Source organism: Aspergillus melleus, assembly GCF_016097325.1.
Source record: "Aspergillus melleus strain CBS 546.65 chromosome Unknown contig7, whole genome shotgun sequence".
Classification (NCBI taxonomy): domain Eukaryota; kingdom Fungi; phylum Ascomycota; class Eurotiomycetes; order Eurotiales; family Aspergillaceae; genus Aspergillus; species Aspergillus melleus.
Genome location: NW_025763376.1, coordinates 2917848 through 2935445, shown reverse-complemented (window position 1 = coordinate 2935445; position 17598 = coordinate 2917848). Strand labels below are relative to the sequence as shown.

Genomic DNA, 17598 nt, shown 5'->3' with positions numbered 1-17598 from the left:
TAGATGAGGAATAGAATGTAGAGAATGTAGTTCTATAGAGGGACAAAGGGGGTTGTCCACATTTATTGTGCTTAAGGCATGGCAAACGAACAGTTCATGATTGTATTTTCGTCCAGCTGAAGAAAATGCAAGTTCGGCGTGCCCTCTACTAGACGACACTCAAACCCTTCCGCCACCAGGAATTATGTTGATCAAAATCCCTCAGCTGTGATGGGTCGACCGACCTGTGCATACTCAGCTGTGCTCAGAGCGCCACCGACAAGGATCAAGCGCAGTCCATGCTGCAAAAGACAAACAACTTCAAAAGCAAGCCATCTCGTATTTGTGGGGAAATGAACTGTGCTACGGGTGTTCCCTGTTAATGTATTTGCCTACTGACAGCGTATCATCACAGTATGTGTGTCACAGTACATCTGTCATACCTCTTCATACCTACCTATAGTTATTCTATAGTTGGGTGTTCTATACTTTCTGTTTCTTTTGAGCTTTAGAAAACGGCTGTCCTCAGACTGGAGTGAAATATCTGTTATTAGCGAATAATAATCTTTCTACGCCCGCTCTATCCACTTCATACATACGAAAATGCCGGACAACTTGCCGTCTCCTATGCAAAACATGGTTCGAGCATATCTGATAAGATTCAAACGTAAAATGCAAAAGAAATTCAAAGAAGCCAGGTAGTAAACTAAGCAGAGAAACATGAGAAATTGAAAGACAAGCCCAACATGGTTCAAACATTCCTGATCCCTCCCAACAAGTTGGATCCCAATCCCTCACACATTCCAGGCCCACATCCTGTCACTCCTCCAATGAGAATCCTTCTATGGCACCAGTCGCTTTTTCCAAGTTCAGACCGAAGTCTATACACAGCCCTGTTGCCAAGTCTGAAGGTTTGTGCCGCAGTCGGAAATGTGTTGATTAAGCTCGGATTGAGTCATGGCGCATGATGGGCAGCAGGAGTTGCAGCTACCACCACCGCTTCTGCCGTTGATCACAAAGATAGGAAGTGGGAGCCACCACCAGAAGAGGAAAGCATGCGAGCCCTGGACAAATGCCAGAAGGGCAAGAAAGAAGGGCATCAGGCGCATTGTGAGTATGGAAGTTGAACGTATGCTGTTGAGGTTACTGTCAGCAAAGAGAATTAACAGGCGGAGCAATCATACCAGCATACCTTTGGGTGATATTTGTTCACAGCACTCTCTTGAGCCTACCGAAAGAGGACAATAAGTATGGCTGTCTAAGGGAAGGTGGGAGAAAGGTTGTATATCAGCTTATATCCTGTTAAATACTAGAGTTGGAGTTGGGGTTCAAACCCTTCCTGAGGGGTGCATAAGCGCTCTCGTAGTTCGGAGATCGGTGGCTTTGACGCTTTGGTGATCAACATCAGAACACACTGTACGAACCATGCATCTATAATGACGCATGACGAATCTCACTTGATCTGCAATGGGTCTGATTCAGCTCGCCACATTGCTAGGCCTCCCATTACGCGATGCGGGCTATCGGGGACCTCTGCGCACTAAGGCAAGAGCCCGACTGTATCTCGATCCTAGCAAACAACTTGGAAATCAAAGCATTAAACAGGGCTTAAGCAAACGTAGGGATCGGCATGACCTGCATACAGCTGATCACCCGCCATCTCGTTTGATGAGAATGCACATTACAGCTGGTTATGCTAAGAACGAACACACAAACTTACATTTCGTCTATCATTTCTTTCATTGATAGTAAATAGCTCCCAAAAACATACATGATCGGCCTTGCTCATCGGAACCAGTCAAGGTCCCCCCAGTAGCCAAGTATCCACTCCTGGAGTTTCTGGTTTCGCTATCTGTCTCCGGGGCTTACTTTTGCACTGTTATATACCTTTCAGTGGCCTTTCACCTAGTCCTTTACAACCAAGTCTTCACCGTTATTCCTCCCGCAAAGTATCTTTGCTACCTTAGTATCTCAAAATGCTAGTCGGAGTGCCTTTTTCATTGGGTGGCTTTGCTTCTGGGGCACTCATAGCATCCTTAATACTTGTAGGCGTTACCGCCGACAGCTCTCCCTTCGCACCGCCAAGTGATTCTGGCTCTGGTTCAAGCCCATTTGCTCCGCCGTCAGGATCCGGCTCTAGTCCCTTTGCTCCTCCATCTGGCACTGGCTCCGGCTCTGTATGTCCTTCAACGTGGAGCACAACCCCCAATGGGTCTCCAGAAATCACCACCACATTCAATTGTCCCACAGGTCTGTTCTGCTTCGTCTTCTGATCCGAACAGGCTGGCTAACAACGATAGATGATGGAAAGCTCTACGCAACATCTAGTGGAGACTATATGTACATTCAGTGTTGTACAGACAGAAACAATGGCCTCCTCCTGGGTGTCGACAATGTGGCCGACTTTGGTGCATGCATGGATCTGTGTATGAAGGATCAGACTGGGAAGTGCCGGAGGTATGCTCAACTGCTGCAGCCTCATCGAACCTGTTTTAACATTCAACAGTGTTTCGTTCACCGATGCTACAACCGGTCGATCTGACCCTTTCAATTGCGCCCTATATGCTCATGGAGGGTTTGCCCCAGACGAGAGCCTTCAGGAGGCTCATCACGCCTACTTCGTCGAGGCTCCTTACCAGGACCAGCCGGACGATGAGATCGAGCTCTGCTCGACGAAATGCCCAGGCGCACACAATCAGGTGTTTACTTCGAACTACGGCGAGGTGAGCCTTCGAATCTGCCCTGTCGTCGAATCCGTCTTTTGCTGATGAACCGTTTCTAGACCTTCCTGATGGTTTGTGGCAAGAGACATGGCTCTCCAGGTGTATCACAGTTCGTGGACTCGTATGAACAGTGTATCGACACCTGCGGGCTCATAGGCCAATGCAAGAGCGTTGATTATCATCATCGAACAGGTAGCTGTACCTTTGGTGACCACGGTGGCGAGCCCATGATCGACGCGCCTGGCTACGCGAGTGCCTGGTCCATGGGCTGTTCCGGAGCATGCAAAACGTACCCAAAGCCACCAGCCCCTGCCGATGAGAAGCATTGCCCAGGCCCCGGTGGGTATCATCTAGGCAACTGGCTTGTTGACGGTATGCCGTGGCTGACTCGATGTTCAACGTACTACTACGATGATAAGAAGAATGGGGGCGCCTATGTTCTGGATACGGCCGCGGCTTCGGTGGAAGACTGTATGAAGAAGTGCCAGGATGATGACCCACGATGCGTATGGGGATCTTTCAACTTTGCGTCTGGTGAATGTACGGGTTACCCGACACGTTGGAATTCCATTGATGTTGCAACCGATGGGAAGGTCGCGAAGCACGTCAATTTTGGCAGACTGCCGACCGGGCCTGGTATGGCACCTGTCCCATAATGCAACTCAGCCAGACTTCTGGGATAGCTTGACGTATCGCTGGACGGATTTGCCTTTTGGAAATGTTGCTTTTGTATCTACTGCGTTTTGAGTGCCCTTCTACGTTTAATTTCATTGCCCTATCTGTATTTGAGAGAAGATGACCCTGCAGTTCAGTCCCCCAAGTAAGATCAGCTCTCTTATCCATACGTTCCGTATGGAGTTCATCGCAAAAAGCATATATAAAGTTCAAACCTCAAACAATGCCTGGGCTTCTTAGAGCCATCCAGAACGGGACATAGTTGTCGGTAATTTGTCAATGGGAACAATCAAACATGGGATTCAGCTCTATGCTAGGATCTCAGCTCTCTGTGGTATAGGGAGTTCAATTGCTGAAAATAACTGGTTCGAAGGGAATCTATTGCCTATGCACCTCTGATTCGACGTCCAGACATAGAGAATCATTCTTGTCACACATGCGTGACCACATCTTTGGATCGGAACCCCTGGTCCAACTAGCAATCGGTATGCATTGTCACCGAGAAGCTGCGACATGACGTAAACCCCGTACAAGAAACACAGCCTCATTCAGTCTAAAAAGGGTATACTGTAGTCCTAATCTGTATGAAACTCCTGGCTTGCGTATCGAGAGATCTGAGCTTCCCTTATGCAGTGAGAAGGTTGGAATTTAAATGATAGTTAACCGCTCATTGGATTCCATGGTCTCACATCGCATGCATGTTTGCTCATACATGTTGTTTGTTGCCGATCATCTCATACACCTAGCTTGACCCAGTCATTCGGTGAACAGAGATTCGTGAACCTGCATTAATCTGGGGTTAACCCAGCAGCTGAAGTGATATAGGTTACACTTTCCCCTCATTTGTGTGCCTTCTGTGGCTGACTGTTTATCAAAAGAGGACTATACTGTACTATGGGCGTCATTTTTGAATCAGGCCACGCCTCGATTTGTTTGTGCCCTCCAGACCCTTCAATTGTTGGTTGCAGATCCCTATACTACTTTAATTAATGCATGAGTTACAGTCACCACAAGAGCCGAAAGGATCCGCACAATTATCGAATAAACCACCCTTTTCAAGCAAAAATGTAACACCAATACCGTATTATGCCTAGGACTACTCGCCCAGGCCTGTCGATCTATCAAACTTTATACCCATTGCAGGGAGCTCCGCAGTTTGTAGTCATCCCATGTACGCTGCACATGCAGTGGAACAAGGGCTAAAATTTGGCAGATGTAATGATCTCCAGAGTTACAACAGACTTTCCTGCGGTGAGACCTCAGTATTATGATCATGGTCCGAGAGATCTACAACAATAATTCATCATTTGGTCTGCATTTAGTTGCCACCATGTACCTCAGTCACCAACAAACAGTAATGGATAGGATGGCTGGACATCCGAAGACCGGCATAGCCCTGGGAATCAACGAAAGCCCGCAAACATCACAGCGCATGATTATGCGGCTGGCGAAAGAGCTCAAGGATCTTAATTTCCCAAAATGCATGATGTCGGGGACCATTCTGAATTTTTCCTTGACAGTACTTGATTTTCAGCGGCGCCACCAGAACAACATTGGTCAGGACTGGACCATCGGTAGATGATGAGGCAGAGCGGGACGTTCTTCATTTCAGCTCTACTATCATCCGCATTTATATGTCAAATATTCATTCCCTAGCTATTTCCCTCTCAAGACCCAGCAATAATGTCTCCTGTATCTTTGCTTTCGAAACTCTTGCTATTGCCGTTGACGCTTTCTTTTGTCAACGCTGCATGTCCCGCTCGACTAACAGCAATCCCTTCTCAGCTCGACATTGTCGATGACCCGGTGTGTCCTGGCGGTTAGTACCTCTATTCCCAGTTTCTGCTTTATTTCTAATATACATGACCCGCTATCAGACCAAGGAAAAGCCGTCGTAGGAGACGACGGAACACATTTCTTGCTTCAATGCTGTACAAAGCCGGATTCCAGTGCCCAGCGGCTCGGACAAGACAAGAGCACCAATTCAAGAAAGGATTGTGTGGACAAATGTCTCGGCACTACATATCCGACTTGCGATAGGTATTCACTCCTTCACCCCTCTGCCCTCATTATCTGAATTCGTATCATTCGGAATAAATGTTGATCTGACATGCAACAGTATCGAGTACGACGCCACCAAGAAAACCTGCACTTTTTTCACGCTGGGTGGTTTCTCTACCGTCGACGCAGGTGGAGATTCAACTGACTGGCTCTCCTTCGTGAACCCACCGGGCATCCCAATGCCAGCGAACATAACCCACATGTGCTCTACCGATTGTCCCGCTGCCCATGGACAGAAATACGTTTCCGAGTATGGCGAGGTAAGTTCCACCGGCCTTCCTCTTTCACAAGGCTGTACTTCTTTGGTCTAGCCCAGTTGAAGTATGGTTTCTCTAACGCTGTCTTCTCTACCCCACAGCTCTTCCACATGGAATGTGGCAAACGACACGGCACAGTGCCCTTCAAAGAGGAGAAAACACTGACATACCGCAACTGTCTCGATGGATGCGCAAAGCTCCCTAACTGCCAGAGTGTGGACTGGTCGACCCGTACGAAAATGTGCTATTATGGGAAGCACTCTGGCGCGGCACCGCTTGTAGCTCCCGCTTATAATAGTGCATACTCGTTTGGATGCGCTGGTGCCTGTGATAAAGACGAGGAGGATGTTTGTGGTTGTGGAAAGGGAAAAGCTGGGAAGAGTGGCTGTTCGGCTAAGTGAACCGTTTCGTACTTTGCTGTAGTTGTATGGGGGTTTATTTTGAGGGTCTACTCGTGCTTTCTCTAGTCAGAGATGTTTCTTCATCATCTGAAGGACCGTCTGCGAGGACAATGTTGTGAATGTCGCGATTCTTTGCCTGAACAAGACATAGTAGCTTGAATTGATTGGTTTAATGCAATTTGCCATAATATACCGTCTGCCACTTGATTAAATGGTATGTACAATGGAATTGACACATTCGATGCTGCGTCTCGCCATAGATTGTTATACTACACTGGGTCAGTTCCATCTTCGAAAATCTTTACCAAGTCTATCGTGAGTTGAAGTATTCCAACAACTCCAAACGCTCATTGAGAGAGAAAATTAATTGAACACGTAGACCATATCTATTTTTATCAACTCATACCTAATTCAACACGTATGTTTTGATGATGCTCGTAAGTTTCATAAACAAGGCTTTAAATCATTAGGGCTCTGTAAAGAGGATCCGGGATGACGTCAGGTATTGAAGCCTGAGGCACCCATCCCGTTCACAACAATCCTCTTAAAAGTCGCCCTGGTCATCCCCGAAGTCCTCGGAAACATCCATTCCTTCCTCATCCTCGTCCAGACCCTCGAAGATCATGAACTGCTCGTTCTTGGCGTCTGTGTCGTCGGGCACGATGTTGCCATCTTGGACCTCGCAGTCCTTAAGCACGGATTCGCGACCGATTTTGCTGCGTTTCCCGATGATGCATCCGGTCAGTACACAGCGTTCACCGATGACGGCGTTGTCGAGGACCACGCATCGAGTTAGTCGGGCGCCGCTGCAGATCTTCGCGTTGGTGCCAATGCAGGATTCTTTGATGACACATTTTTCTTCGACAGTCACGTTAGGAGCAAGAAGGCAGTCAGCCTTGGTGACCACACAGCGCTGAGCGACGCCTTCGGGGTGAGCGATCTTTTGGTTGTGTGCAAACGGAGATGCGGCCGTGCGGCCGACCTCTTCGATAGATTCTAATTTGGCGAGGCGGAGGGATGTGGCAAGAAGTACACGAGAGCTGTCGACACGGCGAACAAATGGTGAGGATTCCTTCTGCATGTAGGCGAGGATAGGCGGAACCTCAACTGCTGTTGGGGTCTCAGTCGCAGCATCTGACTCGGCGCTATCCAAGGGAGGTTCCGGGCCATTCTGCGCAGGGGAGGCATGTGTGGTGGTGCTCATTCCACGAAGGTCAATCTCCTCTTGCTCGGAAGCCTGGCCGTTGATACTCCCGTTGTCATCGAGATTCTCATTCGGCCGTCCTCCCAGAACGTGGTTAATTCCTAACTTCTCTCCCAGCCCGCGCTGCCACCTGGACTTGGCCCAGTAGCCGATGAGATCTTCACTGACCGATTGTAGCTTGTCCTGATGAAGCGCCAATTCCTTGACCCAGTAGGGAAACACGTAAAGGTGCGCATCACGATAGCTGGTGAGCATTTTGACCTGAGCGTGCTTCTCAACCAAGGAATGACGAACAAGGAAACCCTTGTCCTCTTCGAGTCTCTCCTTCACAGTATCCATGGGCATCGACATAGCCAACTTGGAAAGCTCGTATCGCGAGACTGCGGGCACCTCATCCTGCTCAAGAGGCGCGATAGCCACAAAGTCCCTAACTCCGCCTTTAACATCCTCTTCCGTGCCTTGCGTTTGATAGTATACGCTCAGCCCACCTCGAGGGCCTCCATGCTCGCCACCGGGGCCCAATGAATTCGGTCCGTAGGGATTGCGGCCCTCCCAGACCATCCAAGACTCTAGCAACGATTCACCGGGGATTTCGCAGATAAGATCGCAGGGGAGAAGGAGGAAATCGGATTTGATGCAGGCTTGCACCTCAGGTAGACGGAGGATTTCGGCGGTTCCGGAGGTAAGTTGAAGGTCCTGACCCAGTTAGCTGGCGAATTCCGCTCCAAAACCTGACCTCTTCTCACCTTGGGGGCTAGGACTGTTGGGGAAGGCGAGGGGAGCGACGTAAGATACGGGTTCTGTTGTAGAGCGGCTTGGAGAGGAGCGACAGCGGACGGAGGCGTAATCAAGGTAATGTCTGTAATCATGAGTCCATGCCAATTGCACCAATTAAGCGCACCTACCTGTAATTCCTGATCGCTTGCAAAAGTCCAACGGGTAGTAGACCATTGGGCGATTGGCGACGGGAATAAGACATTTCGGGTATTCTTCCGGATTCGAAGTGAAGGTATTCAGCGAGACACCGGGTCCACAAAGGATCAAGGCTTGGAAGCCTGTGGCAGGTACGGGGATCGAGTGCGGCATTTTGAATGAATGCAGCCCCGCGGAACAAAGGTGGGATAAGTCGAAAGGCTGCCGAAGAGTAATGGGAGGATGCGAGAAGCGAGATATGTGTCGGGCGGGTGTATATAAGGGGAGAAGTTGGATGACCTTTCAAAAAAGGCTCTGCGATTGTCCGCGCAAGCTCTGGACGCGACGAGATGGATGTGATTCACGTCCCGCCGGAAGATGCACAAGGGAAGTTTTTTTGCCCGCCGACCCCCGTCACGTGGTGATAATGGTTCTGCCTTTTCCCACCGCCGAGTGCGATAACAGCACACCAAGAGAAGAAAGAGCAAGACTTTCCTTCAAACTTCCAGTGGTCATTCGATATTTATACCTCTAAATCGCGTATCTTTTTCAGAAGAGTGGGTCGCCTAGGCAGAAAACTCCGATCATAACATTATAAGAATACCCGGTTACAGCGATTCGCTGAATCTGCGTTTCCTGCCACCCTTGGAGCGTTCACAAGAAGAATACATAAGTCTCTCTCACTCAGATACTGGTCCATCCATTTCCAAAGCCGCCTATCTGCCAGGAAGCTTTTGTTCAATTGACCCATCACAGTGAGATGCTGTGATAGCGCAAAACGTTCTGGGCCAACGCACGAGAAATACTGCTTTTGGTCTTCAGTGGGCTCTTCTTCATCATACGCTGAAAGTATCTGGGAGACCTCTTTATACTCCGCTCTGTCTTTGAGATTCGTCACAAGTGCAGTTCTTCTGCCGAATGCGTTTTGTGGTAGACAAGAGATTCGCAATGTCAAATGGCGCATAAGTGAATATTTTGGCCTTCTGTTTCCTATTTTCCATCGTAGGAAATGGCTCCGAGGACGCGACGGCGGGTACTGAAACTTCAGTAAATCAAAATGAAGAATTCCAGGGCGTCCAAGGATAAATAGATCCCGTGCTGAAGTGATCCTCAAGTTACCCAGGTACACCCATTCGCGCAAGGGACTGGCTTGGGCAGGAAATTAGCGCCGAGGCGTGACTAGAGCAGGACGGATCCTCAAATCAACGACCTATATGTTCCCTACACCCCTGTAGCTATTTTCAGATCGATGCGACCTCTGTCACCTTAGCGGCCAAGATGGATTTCCCCGCACTTGTCAATATATAAGATGCAGGCGAGTGTCCAGATGCCTTGAACTATGTGGCTCCTCACAGATTCTTTTTCTGTGTCTTTTACTCTGTACTCCCGAAGAAAATGTCACCGTAAGTATCGGTTCGGTTGTTTGAGACTGGCGAGAGAAACGAGGCGAGAAGATAGCCGTGCGCATTGTGAATCATGATATAATCAACTCCGGCCTTTAATGCACGTTTGACGGTAGCCACGCAATCCGCCTTGAATTTGTCAATATCATCCGGGCTCAAGGCGTGAGGCTGTGCCGAAGACGCGGTCTGTGGGATATCACTGAAAGAGATCTACGGGGTAACCATGTCGGCTTTGCGACCTGCGTGCGCGATCTGTATCCCCACAAGCTGGTTCTGACTATGGATGAGATCCACAACGCGGCGGAGGGCCTCGATCTGGGAGTCCTTCCACAGACCATGGTCTTGGCGTGTGATGCGACCTTCGGGAGGAACGCAGTGGCTTCGATAGTCAAGAAACCTGGTCCTCTTTGCGAGATGGAGCCCATGGGTAAGGTGCCAGTCTGTCATATGTCCATCGTTCGCGGAATACTGACAGGGTGGAGATAGCTAGAGTCCAGGTCACCCTTCATCCTCATGCTATCTTGACGGCACCAACATACTTCAATTCGATTTCAAGATTTGAGTCCTCGAACACCGTTCTCTTGGAAAAGTTTCTGCGCTATAGCTCTATCACTCTGCGGATCGGCGGCCAGTCCTGCAAGAACATCCTGGTTCGGCGTGGAGTAGGCACTATCGGGGAAGGTCGGTTTTCCAGAGATCGACTCGTCATGTTGATTACTCACTGGTGGAATCTATGACTGTCAAGGCCCAGTCTCAATGGGAATATCTCATTGGTAATGTGCACATTTATCCCGCGGAAGAGACCATCTGATCATTTGTCAGGTTTGGTACTTCTTTATCTCCATTACACAAAAGCAATGCTGCTACGGAGTAGTTTATAATTATTCGGGTGGGTTAGGGTGTCCTATTCGTCGGACTTAGCAATATCTTTTGGATACTGTAGCAGATCTTACTGTTTCGCGTGGTTGCTGCCAATGCCCGTTGACACCGGCAATTCGTAAGCCGGAGAGATTCATGGTCTGTCGCCACCGCCTACTATCAGCATGCTCACTACATACCTATACGTAAGTACGTATTCAGGATATTTTCGTCATGTAAAATATATATGCAGTGGTGGCCTTTGTGGGGCCATCGGATCGGAGAAGAAGCATCGATCGGACTTAATCCTTAATTCTTCTTCGGCCACTTCCTCCGTCCCTTGTTTAACCCTTAAAATATATCTGCCATTTTCTGTCGAAGGCAATGATGTAGTCAAGCCGTTGACTCAGATATTCAGGCCGAGGATTCAAATCCACTGCCTCCGCGCGTCGAATTATACGCATTTGCTCACTTGAAAGACCTTGATTGACCAGGCTAACGACAAAGACAATCATGCAGGCATACTTGCAATACCGGCGCATCGGGCAGGCAGTGCGCCAACGAGTCCAAGATGGCGATTCCAAGATCAATTTTGAAAACAATGCGATCAACGACATGCCTGGATTTATGCAGATACGACTCGCACCAACAATGACGGCTCTGTGATATACATTGTGGGATGGGACAACAAGCACGATCCACTCAGTCCGCGAAACTACAGCACCGGCCAACGGGCATTTACCACGATCAAGATCTCGTCCCTCGCCTTTATCATCTCGGCCTCATCTTCTATCCTTGCCGGCGGCATCCCACGAAACAGTGCCGCTTTTGGAGTGAGCGAGGTGGTCGCCTCAATAGCAACCGGGCTTTTTCTCCTGGGATTCACAACAGGATCGCTTATCTCGAGCCCTCTCTCTGAGGTGCTGGGCCGGAATCTCGTCTACGTTGCCTCTGTCACGGCGTTCATGATCTTTACCTTTGCGTAGGGGCTCGCGCCGAATATTGGAGCGCAATTGCTGTTTCAGTTTCTTGCGGACTTTTTCGGATGCCGCCGGCCCCCCCAACTGACCCGTACAGGCGGTACGATTGCGGATTTGTAGGAGCCTCTGAAGAAGACCTTGTTCTTTTCCTTGTACGCTATCTTGGCGTTTGGGGGCTTCGTTCTGGGTCCAGTGTTCGGCAAGTACATGGGACAACAGACGTTGTCCTGGCGCTGGACCAACTCTAGGAGAATGGCCCAACCCTTGCACTTCTGAAGAAATGATGAACGAAAGGCTTCTGTCTAGTGTATCGGCTGACAATGGTCTTGAAGTGAGCAATTGCTTCTATTCCGACTTTGAGAATCCCAGGTTACCGGGCTGAATTGGCATGCTAGGTTGCTACCGCTCTCACCGTCTTGTGTCGGGTCGAGTGAAATCCTTCAGAGTACTGTCGAGCAACGGCACATGTAAAACTGCAGATCCAGACATGTGCTCACACAAGCAACTGTCTAGTTTCAAAGGAACAGACGTCTCTGTCTTGCGTATACCAAATGGAACTCTGACAACGAAACCTCGCAGGTCATGTTGCAGTTAACATTTGCGATATGCTGAGCTGGTGGGCCAACAGAAAATCCTTGTCAACAATCCATCTGGCGTACAATATGGAAAGGAAAACACGTCTGAGCATTCCATGATTTTCGGCGCAGACCGCGACGCGATCATGGAAACACCCCCCCATCGTATAATTTTCCCGGAATGGCGAGCTAAATTCAAGAATTTGAATCGGAGACGATCAGAAAGAGTGCCTCTATCTTCAGTAAGCCGAGGGGATAGAAGCGGTGCCGGAATCGAACGTGCTGAAGAGCAAGAAATAGAGCGTGTTGATTGTCGGTCAGGATGGATGACATGGCTTGGTCACCGCAATGCTAGCGAGCTGTAATTTCCCATGCGAACCTATCAGACTCTGGAATGAGAGGTGCTCGGGCCATGTATTTCCACTAGTATTAAGATTATTGGTCGCGAATCGCGGCAACGGCAATGGCAAATTTCTCCATCTCCACCCTGCATTCCTCTTTTGGTTGGAAATAACCGCCCTGTTGGTAAGGTCTAATTCTGCATTGTTGCGAGTTATTTGGTGTGGGTTCCCCCGTCAGTCTGGGGAGCCTGGGCTGTGATCTTGAATGCATTGTTGGCCTTTTCAATATTGCAGGGTCAAACATTCCTGGTCTTTGGCAGCGATGGCACGGCCCAACGTGGAGGGTTTCGCTCCACTAACCCATAGCAATTATTTATCTGAGCCGCAGGAGGCGCGGACGAAGAACTTATATAACCTGATAAATCCAAGGTCAACGTAGCTTTCCTGGCTTGTTCTTCGAGCAAAAATTTCTCTCACTTGATACCCGTCGCAAGGGAATAGACAGATATTCAAAGTTTATGGTCAGGAAGTTCGAAGGTTCGATCGTCAAGTGCACCAGAGCTGACATGATTTGGCGCAGACAGCATTTTTACAACGAAACAAGAAAAGGAAACAGTGCCATGCTTCCACTACTAGACTTTTTCGCCACCTACGTTCTGCATGGCAGACAGACCCCTGCCGCAAAGCATGCGCCTGTCCCCTCTTCTAAAGGCGCCCGACCTGCTACCGAAAGTGATTGGAAGACTTATCTGCTGGAGCTCATGCAGAGAGTCCATGCTCTTCACTGCAGGGTGCGGCAAGATTCCAAACTAAACGCGCATGGGATCACCGACGCCGTTCAAATATGGAATGACCTTGCCAGCTGGAAACCGGGCGAAGAGCAATTCTCTACAGAGGAGCAAATTATGTTGTTCGGATCCTGCCAATCCGCTATTTTTATTTGGACATATTTTCTCATGCACCCAGGCGACATGGAGGGCTGGAAGGCACAGGAATCATCAAATGATATACTATCAAACTTATCGGAGATCGAAGCGTCTGAGCTCGCGCCGCTAATGATCATTCCGCTTTTCTTTGCTGGGCTCACTGCTACGGATCTGGATGATCTAAAAACAGTCAATGAGATATATGAACAGTTGGAGGGAACTACACAACATAAGGCTCTCAAAGACTCGTGGCGTATCCTCCAAGTGGCCTGGGATGATGATTACAAAGGGGCTCGATCTAGCTGGGACTGGATAAGGTAGCATTAATGTATATGATAATTTCTACTCTACAGAACCTTACGTTGGAGGAAGCTCAAAAAACGCCTGACGCCATGGTATTGAGATTTTCAACAATTCTATAGACTCAGTCGCCGTGAAACAGCTTCGTGATAAACAGATGCAACATCCTAATCCTACTAATCCCCGACCATATCATGTGTGGTCGTATGCAATCGTCGTTAGGATAGGCTTTAAGATTCGATAGTCATGACAGCCAGAAAAAGTACATTCTTAATATATGTGGTCAATATCCCCCGAGACTGACTACGATCTTATGTACTAGACAACAGGCGATCCAGGGCCCGGTAATTCTACGCTCATAGAATATCTTTACGAGCGCTCAGCCACGCAAGACTTACTTTATAAATGCACATACATACTTCCCATATCAACCTCGTTGCATGTTATGTATAACAAGAGTCTAAAAACAGGCTAACACGACATAAACCCGGTATTTATTCACATGTTCTGAAATTGTTCAACAGATTGAACATTTTCTAAAACGGCCATGCAGCTTCAAGCTCCTTTCCATTAACGACAGGTGTCTGGGCTGGCAGCATGATTCCGTAAACGCGAGCCCACTGGTCCGTCTGATTGCTCCAGCTATGCATCGTTGCCCGCTGGACTACCACGTCTCCCTCGTTCAGAGTAACTTTGGAGCCGCCGTCTAACCCTAAGACTACACTTCCTTTTGCAACGACGACGTAGTCGAGTGTGATCGAGCGGTGAAAGGCCCCCTCGAATCTGGGAGGCAGGTCGTACGCACTGAGACCCGAGCCTGTCGGCGGCATACCGGGGTTTACTAATGCTTGGTCCTGGGTGCTGCTGACATCGGCTGGGTGCTCTGTACTGCACCAGAGGCGTGCGAGGTTGGTTCCATCCCCAACGGATTCCGGAGAAACCAGAGAGTCGTACTTCACGGTCGCAAGGCCATCGTCATGGTGGCTGGTCACAATGCGTCGTGGGGGTGCTAGAGGCGAGGCTGTAATGTCGGGCATTGTGGGAGATGTAGAAATTGGAGGTAAGATTAGCCCAGAAGAAAATGGTTTAATCCCGAGGGAATATAAGGTAGCAGAGGTTGACTATGGAACCCAGCCGGTGTTTCTGGGGCAAACAAACTTATAGGTAGTGGGCTGTTAAAGCTCCGCATCTTCTCGGAGATAATTCGTTGTATAGCATGTTAAGTCCGCTTCAAAGCCTGCCGGTATGCCGATTATATTATTATTTACTCCACCCTCTCTCTGACCCCTCGGACTGAAACCTTCAAATTTCAGCCCGCAGTCCAGCGAACTATTATTCTACGCACTCCGACGTGGTTGTGCTTGTCCGCGAATGACTCCAAACGCAAAAGGTCCATGCAGTGACTGCAAAGTCGTAATTCGATTTGACTGGGTGCGAATCTATTAGAAAATATTGCTGAAATTTCTTCTCGGGCGCATACCATACTTACTTTGATTCTCAGCAACCCGGAATACTATTTAGGTAGAAACGACTCGAGCGTTGACTAATGACTAGGTCAAGGGTTTTGTTAAGGTGGATTTGTTCAGCTAGTCAGAATGAGGGCCTTGGTCCTCGCGATGATAGCTGTAACTGCTGTAAACTAGCCAAGAAAGCCTGATTCTATATTTCCGGCTGTTGCTTTTGCCCAAAGGCTGAAACATCCATGAGGTCATAATTGACGGGTAGCAACAGAGAAAACTGTAGGTTATATTTCAAGAACAATTGATATTATAAAGCAGTACACTTGTTGAGCCAACCCTCAACAGTAACCAGCTTTACTGGCGAATTCGGCCATCTGTTCATTGTGGACGACCATGATTATACGATAGTCAGGATAAATGCTGCCAAATCTTCAGTTGTAAGTATGAATAGTAGCTATCGAAAGCGGGAAAGCTAGCGAGATCTGTGTCGCCACTGTGGAGCAGTATAGTGGGTACTACGCCAATGGACTTACACAATGTACATACTACTGTCATCATCTAGGAGATAAAGCGGAATTAAGCGGAGAGTACTTAAGACACTCAAACAGTGTTCAGAATAGTTTACTATATGAGCCGTCGTTGGCGCTCCAAGTCTTGATCGGACCGAGAACATACTACCTCGCAAGAAAGGAATAAACATCCTACGTTTTTCATATGAGTGCAAGCCAATCCACAAATATCAAAGTCGTCTTTGGCGCTATGACAGTTGGGCAGGCTGGTGAGTATTCAAGACATGACCTCTTTGTTCTTGAACTTACTGACCAAACGTTAGGGATGGATGGATGCCGGCAGACGACGCAGGAAGACATCAGGGGCATTTTTGATATCTTTCAACGACATGGACACTTCGAAGTCGACACTTCACGTGCATACGCAAAAGGCACCTCTGAAGCTCTCCTTGGGGAGAGTCTTTGGCAGCAGAGAGGTCTTCAGATGCAGACCAAGATTTACCCGACAGCGGGCAAGAATATGGATGCCGAGAACTACACGTTGGGTGCCGAAGACCTACGGAGAGCATTAGAGCGTAGCCTTGAAGCGCTGCAGACAGAGACAATAGATTTGTGGTACCTGCACGCGCCGGATCGCAAGACACCTCTCGAGGTCACCATGCGTGAAGTCGACAAATTACATCGGGAGGGCAAATTTGCGCGTCTTGGTATCAGCAACTTCATGTCCTGGGAGGTGGCACAGATGTGTGAGCTCTGTGACCGCTACGGCTGGATTCGTCCCTCTATTTACCAAGGCATCTACAATCCACTTCATCGTGCAATTGAGGCGGAACTACTCCCATGCCTGCGACACTATGGTATTTCACTATACGCCTTTCAGCCCTTGGCTGGCGGATTACTTACTGGTCGCTACCGCTACGACACGACGTCTTTCGAGGCTGGTTCACGATACGACCCCAACAACTCTCAGAGCGGTGCTATGAATGGCCGTTATTGGAACGAGACCACTTTTGCGGCCCTAGCAATAATTGAGGATGCTGCCAAGCGACACTCTCTCACGATCCCGGAGTGCGCATACCGCTGGCTGATCCACCACTCAGTTCTGGATAAACAGCACGGTGATGCCGTTATAATCGGAGCGAGCAATGAGAGGCAACTGGAAAACAATTTGGCGAATTTGGAGAAAGAGACCCTTCCACAAGATGTGCTCGAAGCCATGGAGATGGCGTGGCAGAAAATCCAGGAGCCTATTCGGAAGTACTGGCATTGAAAACGACCAAGAAAGCGTGCCGCGACTGCAAAGTTTATTTTCGGCTGCAGTAATTGTTCATCCTGCGTCCTGGTGGAAGGGTACATCTCATACCTACTTCATAGCGAGTTTGCCCTCTTTACATAGTCAAAATATTGCGGCCACTTCACGTACCCTGACTGGTAATGGCAGGCTCTTCAACGACTGCGGCGGTAGACGACGTATTTCGTGGGTCTTGGTAATGCGTCATGGGCGGCTTTTCATGAATCAGTGTAAACGTGATAAGACAATAACATGTCCATCGGAACCCTTCCCCGCATCAAGGCCCGGTCCGGCTTAGGTATCTTCCCGACGCCTGCCACAACCCAGGGGCGACGCCGTAAAAGAGTGTGTGTCAGTTTATTGCTTCACAATGACGGAGTTCTTGCCTCAAAACTACGAGTTCATGTCCTGGTTCACATCGACAAACCCGACATCATTCTTCACCAGATACGTCACCTGCATGAAAATGCTCATGGACAAGGAGAAGGAGGAGATTGTTGGCAACGTCAATATGTTCAATGACACCGTAAGAGAAACGATTGGCTCGAATCGCAAGTCTATCAAGAAGTGTAAGACGGAGGAGGAGCGTTCTCAGGCGCTTATTGAAATTTCCGACGTGCATCTCACGGAGGAGAAGTAGGGGATTCCAGAAGGTAAAACATCAGCGTAAAAGCCAGGACGAGAGGAACCATGCGACATGACCACGGTGCCAGTCATTGTGTCCCGTCTCGTGTCATAAAGTT

The 17598-nt window shown here is 48.8% G+C and overlaps 9 protein-coding genes across 9 annotated transcripts; 7 read left to right on the top strand and 2 right to left on the bottom strand.

Annotated features, from left to right (window-relative positions):
* Positions 1 to 1955: 1955 nt before the first annotated feature.
* Positions 1956 to 3358, top strand: LDX57_011968 (uncharacterized protein; the record flags this gene model as incomplete). Its single annotated transcript, XM_046093701.1, has 4 exons — positions 1956 to 2229; positions 2280 to 2436; positions 2486 to 2702; positions 2762 to 3358. 4 exons carry the CDS (start codon positions 1956 to 1958, stop codon positions 3356 to 3358), a joined length of 1245 nt encoding a protein of 414 aa, XP_045949679.1.
* Positions 3359 to 5060: 1702 nt separating this feature from the next.
* Positions 5061 to 6096, top strand: LDX57_011967 (uncharacterized protein; the record flags this gene model as incomplete). The annotated part of the gene is made up of 4 exons (XM_046093700.1): positions 5061 to 5196; positions 5255 to 5417; positions 5497 to 5698; positions 5797 to 6096. 4 exons carry the CDS (start codon positions 5061 to 5063, stop codon positions 6094 to 6096), a joined length of 801 nt encoding a protein of 266 aa, XP_045949678.1.
* Positions 6097 to 6426: 330 nt separating this feature from the next.
* Positions 6427 to 8569, bottom strand: GCD1_2 (translation initiation factor eIF-2B gamma subunit family protein). The gene has a single exon (XM_046093699.1). The coding sequence runs from the start codon at positions 7859 to 7861 to the stop codon at positions 6641 to 6643; it is 1221 nt and encodes a 406-aa protein (XP_045949677.1). The 5' UTR covers positions 7862 to 8569; the 3' UTR covers positions 6427 to 6640.
* A 1325-nt stretch (positions 8570 to 9894) lies between these two features.
* On the top strand, positions 9895 to 10352 carry LDX57_011965 (uncharacterized protein; the record flags this gene model as incomplete). Its single annotated transcript, XM_046093698.1, has 2 exons — positions 9895 to 10042; positions 10102 to 10352. 2 exons carry the CDS (start codon positions 9895 to 9897, stop codon positions 10350 to 10352), a joined length of 399 nt encoding a protein of 132 aa, XP_045949676.1.
* Positions 10353 to 10986: 634 nt separating this feature from the next.
* Positions 10987 to 11459, top strand: LDX57_011964 (uncharacterized protein; the record flags this gene model as incomplete). The annotated part of the gene is made up of 2 exons (XM_046093697.1): positions 10987 to 11135; positions 11195 to 11459. 2 exons carry the CDS (start codon positions 10987 to 10989, stop codon positions 11457 to 11459), a joined length of 414 nt encoding a protein of 137 aa, XP_045949675.1.
* A 1530-nt stretch (positions 11460 to 12989) lies between these two features.
* Positions 12990 to 13616, top strand: LDX57_011963 (uncharacterized protein; the record flags this gene model as incomplete). The annotated part of the gene is made up of 1 exon (XM_046093696.1): positions 12990 to 13616. The coding sequence occupies one exon, from the start codon at positions 12990 to 12992 to the stop codon at positions 13614 to 13616; it is 627 nt and encodes a 208-aa protein (XP_045949674.1).
* Positions 13617 to 14131: 515 nt separating this feature from the next.
* Positions 14132 to 14632, bottom strand: LDX57_011962 (cupin domain-containing protein; the record flags this gene model as incomplete). The annotated part of the gene is made up of 1 exon (XM_046093695.1): positions 14132 to 14632. The coding sequence occupies one exon, from the start codon at positions 14630 to 14632 to the stop codon at positions 14132 to 14134; it is 501 nt and encodes a 166-aa protein (XP_045949673.1).
* Positions 14633 to 15814: 1182 nt separating this feature from the next.
* Positions 15815 to 16834, top strand: LDX57_011961 (aldo/keto reductase family protein; the record flags this gene model as incomplete). Its single annotated transcript, XM_046093694.1, has 2 exons — positions 15815 to 15833; positions 15888 to 16834. The coding sequence occupies 2 exons, from the start codon at positions 15815 to 15817 to the stop codon at positions 16832 to 16834; spliced, it is 966 nt and encodes a 321-aa protein (XP_045949672.1).
* A 391-nt stretch (positions 16835 to 17225) lies between these two features.
* Positions 17226 to 17495, top strand: LDX57_011960 (uncharacterized protein; the record flags this gene model as incomplete). The annotated part of the gene is made up of 1 exon (XM_046093693.1): positions 17226 to 17495. The coding sequence occupies one exon, from the start codon at positions 17226 to 17228 to the stop codon at positions 17493 to 17495; it is 270 nt and encodes an 89-aa protein (XP_045949671.1).
* Between the last annotated feature and the right edge of the window lie 103 nt (positions 17496 to 17598).